The sequence below is a fragment of the Mobula birostris genome, chromosome 20, assembly GCF_030028105.1.
Source record: "Mobula birostris isolate sMobBir1 chromosome 20, sMobBir1.hap1, whole genome shotgun sequence".
NCBI lineage: Eukaryota > Metazoa > Chordata > Chondrichthyes > Myliobatiformes > Myliobatidae > Mobula > Mobula birostris.
The window spans coordinates 26,322,117-26,334,540 of record NC_092389.1 but is presented as its reverse complement, the minus strand read 5'-3'; the positions used below and the strand labels follow the sequence as shown (position 1 = coordinate 26,334,540).

At 42.8% G+C, this 12,424-nt stretch overlaps 1 protein-coding gene across 2 annotated transcripts in view; it reads left to right on the top strand.

The window, feature by feature from the left end:
• robo4 (roundabout, axon guidance receptor, homolog 4 (Drosophila)) overlaps positions 1-12,424 on the top strand; it is a 114,085-nt gene that overhangs the window by 51,634 nt on the left and 50,027 nt on the right. For both annotated transcript variants that reach the window (XM_072238372.1, XM_072238373.1), the window contains exons 7-10: positions 2,982-3,106; positions 6,996-7,221; positions 9,053-9,174; positions 10,186-10,357. In XM_072238372.1, coding sequence (XP_072094473.1) covers positions 2,982-3,106; positions 6,996-7,221; positions 9,053-9,174; positions 10,186-10,357 — 645 coding nt within the window. The remainder of the gene's footprint in view (positions 1-2,981; positions 3,107-6,995; positions 7,222-9,052; positions 9,175-10,185; positions 10,358-12,424) is intronic.

Here is a 12,424-nt window from a genome sequence, read left to right as displayed (position 1 = left end):
CCCAAAACTGTTCACAATACTCAAGGTGAGGCCTCACCAGTGCCTTATAAATCTTCAGTATCACATACCTGCTCTTGTGTTCTAGACCTCTTGAAATGAATGCTAACATGGCATTTGCCTTCCTCATTATTGACTCTACATGCAAGTTGATCCTTAGTGTGTTCTGCACTAGGATTCCCAAGTCCCTTGGCATCTCAGATTTTTGGATTTACTCCCTGTTTAGAAAATCATCTGCACATTTATTTCTTCTACCAAAGTGCATGACCGTACATTTTCCAACATTGTATTTCATTTGCCACTTTCTCGCCCATTCTTCTAATCTGTCTAAGTCCTTCTGCAGCCTACCTGTTTCCTCAACACTACCTGCCCCTGCACCAGTATTCATATCACCTGCAAACTTGGCAACAAAGCCATCTATTACATCATCTAAATCATTGATATACAGCATAAAAAGAAGTGGTCCCAACACGGACCCCTGTGGAACACCACTAGTCACTGGCAGCCAACCAGAAAAGGATCCTTTTATTCCCACTTGCTGCCTCCTACCAATCAGTCAATGCTGTAACCATGCCAGTAACTTTCCTGTAATGCCATGGGCTCTTAACTTGATAAGCAGTCTCATGTGTGGAGTCAGTTGTTAAGGATGAAGTTACTGAGTACTTGGTGACACAGGACAAGATAGGATGAAGTCAGCATGGTTTTCTTTAGGGAAATCCTTGCCTGACAAACTTGTTTCATTTCTTTGAAGAGATTACACATAGGATAGATAAAGGGGATGCAGTAGATGTTGGACTTTCGGAAGGCCATAACAATTGACTCCAACATCTTCCCACCCACTGAGGTCAGGCTAACTGGTGTATAATTTCCTTTCTGCTGCCTTCCCCCTTTCTTAAAGAGTGGAGTGACAGTTGCGGTTTTCCAGCCCTCTGGCACCATGCCAGAGTTCAATGATTTTTGAAAGATCATTACTAATGCCTCCACAATCTCTACCACTACCTCTTTCAGAACCCTAGGATGCTGTTCATCTGGCCCAGGTGACTTATGTATCCTTAGGTCTTTCAGCTTTTCGAGCACCTTCTCCCTTGTAATAGTAACTGCACCCACTTCTCTTCCCTCACACCCATTATTTCTCTGGCCTCGTTTCCTAGCGGTCCTATATCAACTCTCATCTCTTTTATTTTTTGCAGACTTGAAAAAGCTTTTACTATCCACTTTTAGTTGCTCTCTGTAGGGATTTAAAAACTGTCCAATCCTCTGTCTTCCCACTAATTTTTGCTTTGTTCTATGCCTTCCCTTTTGCTTTTACATCAGCTTTGATTTCTTATTAAATACTGCATTGTTTTTGAAACTCATGAAACTTTACATAGGTCCCATTCAGTGTTACTGTGATTTAGTTGAGGCCTTTTTGAATTGGAGTAAAGATTAGACTTGTTCCATGTTGACAGGCTGTTTGCATGTGTGCATCAGTGGATTAGGAATGACTGAGGAATGTATGAAATAATAAAGCTTTGACCTTGGTTAGATATCAGGTTTCTCAATGGACCTGTTAACTTTGAGATAAAGTTGTTAGCTTGTACACAAAGATCCACTTTACTATAAACATTAAATAGAGAGCAGAAGGGTTCCCTGACTGTGATCAATTTGTCCATTGACAGAGGTTGGGTGGAATAATAGAGTAGGTCACCCTGAGTCCCAGTGATGGTGACTGTGATCTCCTGGGGTGTGTTTAATTGCTATCAGGTTTTAATGAAAATTGCCTTCTATTCTTGCCATAAATTATAGATTTCCATACATTTTGGGGTATTTCTTTTTCTCTTCATCTCCCCCAGGAGTTGGCCTGGTTGGTTAGTGGTGGAATGGGTAAATTTTAAGTCTAGAAAATTGGTGGTGAGGCCCAATCCCACCTTTGGTTCTGCTGCACCATCAACATGATCATGGTTGATCATCGACTCAGATGTCTTATTCCTCCCTTCTCCCGTATCCCTTGATCTTTCAGCATTAAGAAATATATACTCAGTGGCCACTTTATTAGGTACCTCCTATACTTAATAAAGTGGCCACTGAATCTACATTCGTGGTCTTTTGCTGTTGTAGTTCAGCCACTTCAAGGTTCAACATGTTCAGAGATGCTGTTCTGCACACCACTGTTGTAATGCATGGTTATTTGAGTTACTGTTGCCTTCCTGTCAGCTTGAACCAGTCTGGCCATTCTCCTCTGACTCGCTCATTAACAAGACGTTTTTGCCCACAGAACTGCTGCTGCTCTGGATGTTTTATGTTTTTTGTTTTTTTACACCATTCTCTGTAGACTCTGGAGACTGTTGTGCGTGAACGCTGCAGGAGATCAGCAGTTTCTGAGATGCTCAAACCACCCCATCTGGCATCAACAATCATTGCATGGCCAAAGTCACTTAGATCACATTTCTTCCCCATTCAGATGTTTGTTCTGAGCAAAAACAGAACCCCTTGACCTTGTCTGCATACTCTTATACATATCTAATCAGCCATCACATAATTGGCTGATTAGATATTTGCATTAACGAGCACATGTACAGGCATACCTAATAAGGTGGCCACTGAGAGTACCTCTACCTCCTCCTTGAGTATATTCATTGATTTACCCTTCACTGCTTTCTGTAGGAGAGAAGTTCATAGGCTCACAACTCTGAGTGAAGAACTATCTCCTAACCTTGACTCTAAAATAACACTGTGAAGCTATGACCAGCCATCTGGACTTGCCAGCCATCAGGCACACCATCCATGCATCCAGTCAATCTAGTCCTTACTGAGCACCAAGGATGATCTTTTTATCTGTCCTCTACTCTTATAGGCTCAAAAATTCTGGTCCTACATTCTGAAGAGGGAAATAAGGTAGAAATGGTCAATGACGATTGGAAAGCATTTAAAAACGAAAGATAAATAATAATGTGTGTGTACCAGATGTGACCGCTGTTACTGGCTCATGTTTTTATCACCTTCAGATGCTCCAGCTACTGGTCAGAGGGAGAGAAGGAAGGTTATCCAACAGGAGTTACTGGATGTCCGTGTATACCTACACAACATTACCATTCTTCCATCATCTTCGCACGTCCGTCTCCACTGGAAGGTGGGCCTCTGATCTCCCCTAATGTTCAAGTGGTTACCACTTTATTTTAGATAATATTGTCATGAGCCTCCATGTATGTGTAGAACGATGCTCAACAGATATTCTTGTGCTGCCTCCATTTATTGGGAAGTTTTGGAAGGTGTCTCTGAATTACCAAAGTAGAGACCTAGACCAGTGATCCAGAGACATGAATTCCATATAAGGAGCTTGGGAATTTAATATCACTTAACAATTAAATTGCTAATAAAAAAACTAGTCTTGACAATATTGACACAATTGGATTATCATAAAAATGTTTTTGATTATTTGACGACCTTTGGAAAAAGAATCAGCATTCCTATCTGATCTACCTAACCTACTTGATGTTGCAGAAACAGGTTTATTATCACTGATATATATTATGAAACTTGTAAAATTTGTGATAGCAGTACTGTGCAATACATGAAATATGCAATACTACAAGTTACATCAATAAGCTGTGAGGTAGTGTTCATAGGTTCATTGTTCATACAGAACTCTGATGGAGGAGAGGAAGCTCCTGTGTCTCCTCTCTGATGGCTGGCATGAGAAGAAGGCATGTCCTGGGTAGTGGTGGTCCTTAATGATGGATGATACCTTTTCGAGGCATTTGATGTTGAAGATTTCCTTGATGGCAGGGAGGCTAGTGTCCATGATGGCATTGGCTGAATTTACGACCCTCTCCATCTTTTTCCTATCCTGTGCAGCGGCCCCTCCACACTGGCCGTTGATGTAGCCTGTTAGAATACTCTCCATGTACATCTGTGGAAATTTGCGAGTGTCTTTGGTGACACACCAATTCTTAATAATGTACATCTTCCCAACCACTGAAGTTAGACAAAGCTCTATAATTTCCTGTCTTTTGCCTCCCTCACTTCTTAGAGTGGAGTGACATATGCAACTTTTCTAGTCCTCCAGAACCATCCCAGAATTCTTGAAAAATCATGACTAAATCCTCCACAGTCTCTTCAGTTATCTCTTTCTGAACCATGGGGCGTATTCAATTTGGTTCAGGTGATTAACCCTTCAGACCTTTCAGGTTCTTAAACACCATTTCCTTAGTAATAGTGACTGTACGCACTTCTGCTCCCTGACAGATTCGAATTTCTGGCATATTGCTGGCATTTTCTACAGTGAGGACTGATGCAAAATACTTATTGTTTGTCTGCCATTTCTTTGTCCCCCATTACTACCTCTTCAGTGTCATTTCCAGTGGATCTGATATCCACTCTTGACTCTTTTATTCTTTACATATCTGGAAAAAAAACTTTTGGTATCTTCTTTTATATTATTGGCTAGCTCACCTTTGCTTTTTTTTTAAGTTGCCTTCTGCTGGTTTTTAAAAGTTTCCCAAAACTCTAGTTTCCCACTAATTTTTGCAATATTGCATGCCTCTTTTTGGCACTTATACTGTCTTTGCCTTCCCTTGTCAGCCATGGTTGTCTCATCCACCCTTTAGAATGTTGCTTCTTCCTTGGGATGAACAGATCTGCGTCTTTTGAATTATGCCTAGAAACTACAGCTATTGGTGCTCTGCCATCATCCCTGCTAGTGCCCCCTTCCAATAAACTTTGGCCAGCTCCTCTTTCATGCCTCCATAGTTTCCTTCACTCTACTGTAATACTGATACATTTGGTTTTAGCATCTCCCTCTCAAACTGCACTGCTTCCTTGGGGTTCCTTTACCTTTAGCTCTTCAATCAAAACCGGTTCATTATACAACACTCAATCCAGAATTGCCTTTCCCCTAGTGGGCTCAAACACAAGCTGTTCTAAAAAGTCATCTCATAGGCATTCTGCAAATTTATTCTCTTGGGATCCAGCACCAGCCTGATTTTCCCAATCTCCCTGCAGATTGAAGTCCATGATGATCATAACATTGCCTTTTTTACATGCCTTTTTCATCTCCCATTATAATTTGTACCCCACTGTTCAGAGGCCTTTATATAACTCCCATCAGGGTCTTTAAACCTTTGCATTTTATTTACTCTACCCACAAGGATTCTAAATCTTCTAATCCTGTGTCACTTCTTTTTAATGATTTGATTTCATTTTTTTCCTGAATAGAGCCACCCCAACCCCTCTGTGCACCTGCCTGTCCTTTCGATACCAATTTTATCCTTGAATGTTAAGCTCCCAATTGTGAACTTCCAGTTTGTTTATTGTCAATGGACTGTACCTGTACAACCAAGCAAAACAATATTCCTCCAGACCACGGTGCACCCACAAAAAAAAATCTCACACAGCACATAAAACAAAATATTACCATAAATAAATTCATGAAATATAATTCAAAATGCACGTAGCGTGCAGCAAAGGTAAACAATGAACAGTGTAGTAAAAAGCTCGCTGTCCTTTTGACAAGACCTCGGTGGTGGCAGGGTAGTCATTAGTTTCACAGCCTGAGGGAAGAAGCTGTTCCCCAGTCTGGCAGTCCTAGTTCTGATGCTTCTGTACCCGCTTCCTGATGGTAGCAGGTCAAAGAGATTGTGGGATGGGTGGTAGGGATCCTCAGTAATGTTTTGGGTTCTTTGTCTACAGTGCTCCCAGTAAAACTCTCAAACAGGGGAGGGAGACCCCGGTGATCCTCCAGGTGGTTTTTACTATCCTGTGTAGGAGCTTGCTGTCAGATGCTTTGCAGCTTCCGTACCACACAAAGATGCAGCCGGACAGCACACTTGATGGTAGAAAGTTGTGAGAATGGAGCAGGAGCCTCGCACACCTCAATCTCCTCAGAAAGTGTAGACACTGCTGTGCCTTCTTGACTAGTGAGGAGGTGTTGTGGGTCCAGGTTAGATTGTCCATTCTGTGCACACTAAGGAACTTTGTGCTCTTCTAAGTCCAAGACTCTGTGACATCCACAACGTCATACCTGCTTAAGTTTAAGCAGTGAACAGGACTCAGTGGTGATAAAAGTTCAAAAATCTTTCTGTGCATTTAGGTAATCAAAACAAGAATCCTTCTGGCTGGTTTTCTGATGGCATTACCAATGGAATCAGCCAGTTAAAAGTATGAATTGAGCCCATCCCTTTCCGATCTTTGTGAGTTTCCATTTAAATGTAAATACATGGAAATGTTTTGGTGGTGATGGGAACTTCTTCCAAATCCTTGTTTGAATGATTAATAACATATGAAATTAAAGGGCCTCCCTTCCTTAGATTCTTACAATTCTTACAAGGAAGGGAGGCTCTTAAGTGACGATGTTAATGACTTGTGTTACAGTTCAATAGGATCTTATCCCAGAATTTATATCATGCTGTAGATATGTTGGGATTGTATAAAGTGAACACAAAACCATATGAATCTCACATTCAGCATAGACAGTAATACATCTACTCCTGATATGCTATCTCATGTTATGTAGAGCTCAAGAGCATAGTCTGTGGTAGGATACCTCCAATGCTAGCAGTGAAATGCTGCCCTATTTTCTAACAGTTATGGCTACCACCATGGTAATACTGGAAATAAAAAGCCTTAATTTCACCCACGGTTTTTAGGACTGTCAAATTTTCTCAAGCAGCTTCCAGGTACTTTAGCCCTGAATCTAAAGCCCTTTTTTAAGCTGGTCATTGTGGGACATCCAATTCCACTTCACTGATTGGATTTTAAAACTAGCATTAGATAGTGTCTGCTCAAGAATGGTTTCAAGTTGGAATTACAGGGCAGGGATCAGAAATGGGGAGTTGAGAGATACTGGTGACAATGTTATTACCTATGCTGCTGCCCTGAGCAAAGATAACTCAGTCTGACTAATCCCTGTAATTCCGCTTGATTTTCTCTTTTGATGTTTCGTATTAAAGCTAATGCCCACAGGGGGGCTAGATGTGAGTTTCATTATCTGCTTACAGGTCACCTGGTTTCTGTTTCTGCAGGTTATTTCACCGTCTCAGTACATTGAGGGATTTAACGTTTTGTTTCGTTCCCTGATGCCCCTGAGCTCGGGCTGGATGTTGCAACAGGTTGCCAACCCAGCGGAAGAGGATACAGTGCTGGCCACTCTCAAGAGGGGCTACAAGTACGAGTTCAAGGTTCAAGCATATAATAGAAAGTTTTGCAGTCCAGACAGTAACACAAGGCATGGAAGGATTCCAGAGGAAGGTGAGACACGGGCACAATAGATTGGTACCTGCTGGCAGTCTACAATCTCTTGTTAGAACAGCAAAGGGCAAGAGATGTTGGTGAGGCTGAATTTAGAATGTGTGTGGTTCTGGTCACCTACTTTCCGGAAAGATATCAATAACTTGGAAGAATGCAGAGAAAATTTACAAGGATGTTACCAGGACTTGAGGACCTGTTTTATAGGGAGAGGTTGAATAAGGTAAGACTTTATTCGCTAGAGTGCAAAAGAATGAGGGGAGATTTGATAGAGGTATACAAAATTGAGGGGTGTAGGTAGGGTAAATGCATGCAGACTTTTTCTCCTCAGGTTTATTGAGATTAGAATTAGAGGTCTTGTTTTTAGAATAAAAGCTGAAATATTTACCAGGAAGCTTACCAGGTAGTTGAGAAGGAGTGCCAGAAGCAAGTGGGCGGGGGAGGGTTACGGGTGGCGTGGTTGCAGACACACCCAGCCCTGAGACACCCCAGGCAAGGTCACTTGATTCCAAACAATTGATTTATTGATCATTACAGAATGTCGCTGTGGTGCCTTGTGCTGCCTCCCCTCTCCCTTCCCCTTTTCCCAACCATGATTCCCCTCTCCCTGCCCCATTCCCACTCTCAGTCCACAATAGAGACCCATATCTGAATCAGGTTTATCATCACTCACGTATGTCATGAAATTTGTTTTTCTTTTGTAGTAGCAATTCAGTGCAATACATAAAATGACTACAGTACTGTGCAAAAGTCTCGCTATATATAAATGTGCTCAATACGTTTGCACAGAACTGTAGATGGAGTGGGAGAATTGGTGGGAGAGGGGGCTCGCGAGTGAATTGATGGAATTATGGAATGAATGAAATGGAAATAGCGTGCTGGGTGTTCAGAGTGGGGAAGGTGGGCCAATGGACCCATTTCTTTGCTGTGTGACTCTATAACTCTATGAAGCATTACAGTTACAAAGTTAGATCAGAGAACCTAGGACTGTTTTCTTTGGAACATAGAACAGTACTGCTCTGGAATAGGCCCTGCAGTTCATGATATTGTGCCAAACTTGTTAAATTAGCAATTAAGTGCTTAACTAAACTAGTTCCTTCCACCTACACAATTATCCACCATTCTCTACGATACCTCTATCGTATTTGCCTCCACTAGCACGTTTGCCACTGCATTCTAGGCACCCACCACTGTCAGAATGGAGAACAAAGCTTGCCCTGCACATCTCTGAAGAAGGGAATGTTAAATTAATGATCAATTTCAAGATTCAATATTGAATGATTAGGATCGGGGACAGAATGGAGAGTGGGAGACGGTTGCCTTTGGCGTAGTGGCCTGGGGGTGACAAGTACAAAAGAAAAGGAAGGAGAATTAGGAGGGAAATGAGGGTGTGTTTGTAATCTGCAGTGCATGGCCTCTGGAGGAGGTGAAGGCAGGTTTCATAGTGGCCTTTGATAAGAATCTGAGTAAGTAGATGGTGAAGGAAAAAGAAATTTGTAAGGCTATGGAGAAAGGTTGCTCTGGTAGAGATCTGGATGGACATGATAGATTGAACAACTTTCTTGTAAGTTGTAGCCATTCAATGATTTTCTTTTTCTTGCACTCTGTTAAGGAAGTTGGGTATTACAGAATCCAGTGAGTGCCAACTGACGCTGTAAAAATCATTTATTTTTACAGTAATATTCCTGCACAAAAGGTCCCTCACATCTTGCAGTGTTCCTTTTAAACTATCCCAATATTTTATGGACTGAAGTGATTGGTGGAATCACTAATGGCGCACCTTTGATGGGGGTGCTTGACATTTAACCTGCCATCTCTTGTGTTTCACGTGCAGTACCCGATGCTCCACCTCACAGTGTTATCATCGCGACTACAGAGAGCAGGAATGACAGCATTTTGGTCAGCTGGAAGCCGCCTCCCCCCGAGTCCCACAACGGCATCATCAAAGGTTACAAGGTACAAATGTATATGGGTAACCATGGAAGGTGTGAAATTTATTACCCCAGAAGCCTGTAAATAGAAGAGAAGTTGTGGCCTGCAGGGTTAAACTTGTGAAGAAAACATCTTGTGGTTGGTTGAATACATTGAAATTCCAGTGAAAATTGATACGTTCAGCTTTAAGGCCTAGAATTTGAATGCAATCTATTTGGGCCCATTAAGCAGGGGAAGAGTGCATGGTGAACCAGTGAAAAATTTACTGTGGGGTTTTCTGCAGTAAGGTACAGGGATGGTGTGCACACCAGACCGGCCCTTACAGGAGCCGATGTCTTTCATATGGAACACACAAAGGAAATAATGGTTCCCGGTCTCGGAATGAGAGAGACCTGGGCAATTGAGCAAGGAGCGAGCTGCTATAGGTGCAGAATGGAGATAAGGTCAGTCCTGATGAAGGGGCTTGGCCTGAAATGTGGACTGTTAGTTTTCCCCCATAGGTGCTGCCTGACTCACTGAGCTCCACCAGCACTTTGTGTGTGTGTTGCTATAGGTGCAAACTGTGCCTCAAAGTATTCTTGGAGGGGGAGGTAAATATGTGGCCCCTTCTCTAATTCTACCTCTCCGCTACACATGAGGAGGAATTTACAGTGGCCAGTTAAACCATCAAATTGTATAATATTGGGATGTGGGAGGAACTCGGAACATCTGAAGGAAACCCTTTGCAGTCACGGGGGGGAGCATGCAAACTCCACACAGATAAGACTGGAGGTCAGGGTTGAATCTGGGAGACTGGTACTGTGAGGCAGCAGCTCTACTTGCTGCATCACCACAGGAGGAGTCTAGATCAGGGAGTGTTGAATAGTTTTTGAAAGATTTGCATATTGAAGCTAATGAGGAACTGGCACAGAAGAGGCTGAGGCCTGATCATATTGAATGGCAGGGCATGCATGAAGAGCCAGATGGCCGACTCCTGCTTCCTTCTTGTGTAATTGGTATAATACGTTTGTTCTTTTTTTCTCTGCTTGGTGCTAGGTTTGGTGTTTGGGGAATGGCACACAGCATCACAGAAATTGGACAGTGAACAGCAGTACACACCAGCTGGAGATCCCCACAATGAATTCTGGGATTGAGTACCGTGTGCAGATCGCAGCGATCAATGGCGCTGGAGTGGGAGTTCACACCGAACCACAATACGTCTACCTAGGTCAGTACACGGGAAAGGCCACAGATACATTACTGCCAGCTTTGCTTCTCATTCTCTCTGATAATACACAAGAGCCTGTAGTATTGTAACTTGTTTAAATGAATTTGAGGTATATCTTTATCTGTAAGGGTGTTGTAGACCCACAGAACCCCATAGCCCACTGTATTTCTACTGTTAAATTAGTCGACATTGTGAGGATCATTAACCCCACTCCCTATCTCATTGCATTACTGACTGTATCTCTGCTGATGTTAAATGATCCTCCCTACTCTGTGAGGCACAGAATTCCTGCTAGCCTGTTTGTTCAAAGATTCAAAGCATGTATACAGAACACAACTCTGAGGTTCGTCCTCCTGCAGGCAGCCACAGGAAACACCGTGGAGCACCAAACACTCAACACGCGGTAAAAGAGAACAAGTTGCACAAATCGCAAAAAAAAGGAACAAAATTGCGCAAATGGCAAAAAGCGAATAAATTGCGCAAATGGCAAAAAGCGAGCAAACAACGCATAGAATACTAAACATCAAACTAGCAGTATTCAGTTCAGTTCAGCGCCATGCTGCTAGCCACTGCAGGCCATGGAACCATTCTTTGTAAAGGCACCGCAGTCCGCATCTATCACCCCAATCAAACCACTCAAAAAAAAGTAAATGAAAGAGCAACCAGAATCCAGGAACATGTGCAACATGAACCTCAAAGTCCCCCAAAACGAGTCCACAGCCTCGCCGATCGATCCTTGCAACCTGGATCCCACGGCTCCTGCACTTTCCTCCGACAGCAGCTAGCGAGCGGGAGAGGAATACCGGTCAATTCAGACAGACGTTGCCGAACACCCGCCCGACCTCCGCTCTTGTCCTCGTTGACTTCAACCTTGCTTGACACCTCAATCAGAGAGAAGCAATGGAATCGATCATGGGCTCGTGCTCCAACTCCAGGCCATACACTCTGAGGCAAACCTCACCGAACTCCCTTGGAGATAGCAAAGCACTCGATCGCTCAATTAGCCCCAAAAGCACACCATCAAAATGTAAATCACAGTTCCAATTGCACTCAGCTTAGTAGTAAAATCACATTTGAAAGAAGTAGTAGTAAAAGAAGTCATTTGTAAACTGTCAGCAGTCGATCTCATTGTTTGCTGGTGCCATCTTGTACAGAATGGACTGTCCTCCAATCACTTTAAAACTATGCCCTCTTGTATTAGTCATTTACACCCTGGGGAGAAAGGCTTTGGCTGTCCACTTTTTTTATACCTCTTTATAATCTTACACACCTCTACCTAGTCGCCTCTCACCCTCCTTCACTCCATAGAGAAAAGCTCGAGTCACTCAGACTTTGCTCATAAGACGTGCTCTCTAATAAATAAAGGGGAACCAGTGGATGTGTTGTGTTTGGAGATTCAATAGGCCTTTAAGTTTCCCTACAAGAGATTATTAAGCAAAATTAAAGTGTGTGGGATTGAGATGATACACTGGGCTGGACGGAAGCTCAGAGAGAATAGAGAGTAGGAATGAGAATTGGAGGCTGAGGTGAGATCTGATAGAGATGCGTATATCAAATTATGGCGGCCATGCATACTCAGTCTTTTCTCCAGAGTAGAATTGTTAAGTGTGAGAGGATAAGTATTTTACAGAGGGTGCTTGGAGTGTGCTGTCGGGGTGATGGTGGAAGTGGGTATGATAGTAACCACATGATCATGCAGGGAATGGAGGGATCTAGAGTCTGCCAGCATGGATATCATGGTCAGCATAAATATTATGGGCTGAAGGGCCCTTCATGCCTTTACTGTTCTGTGTTCTAGATCAGCCATTCCCGGATTGCAGGGCTGTGTTGTTGGGTGCTGTTGGTGCTGCAGCAGTTGACAAACTAACATGATGTAGTTAAAGAGACTAAGTGGAACATTCCCAGGTTTGCTGACGATACAAAGTTACTGTAGGTGTCAGTATGAGTAGTGAGGAGGCTGCATGGAGCCCTCAGGAGGATACAGACAAGGTAAATGAATGAACAAAGATATAGTCAGTGGCATGTAATGAAGAAAAGATGCAAAGTAATCTACTGGTGGAGTAAAAG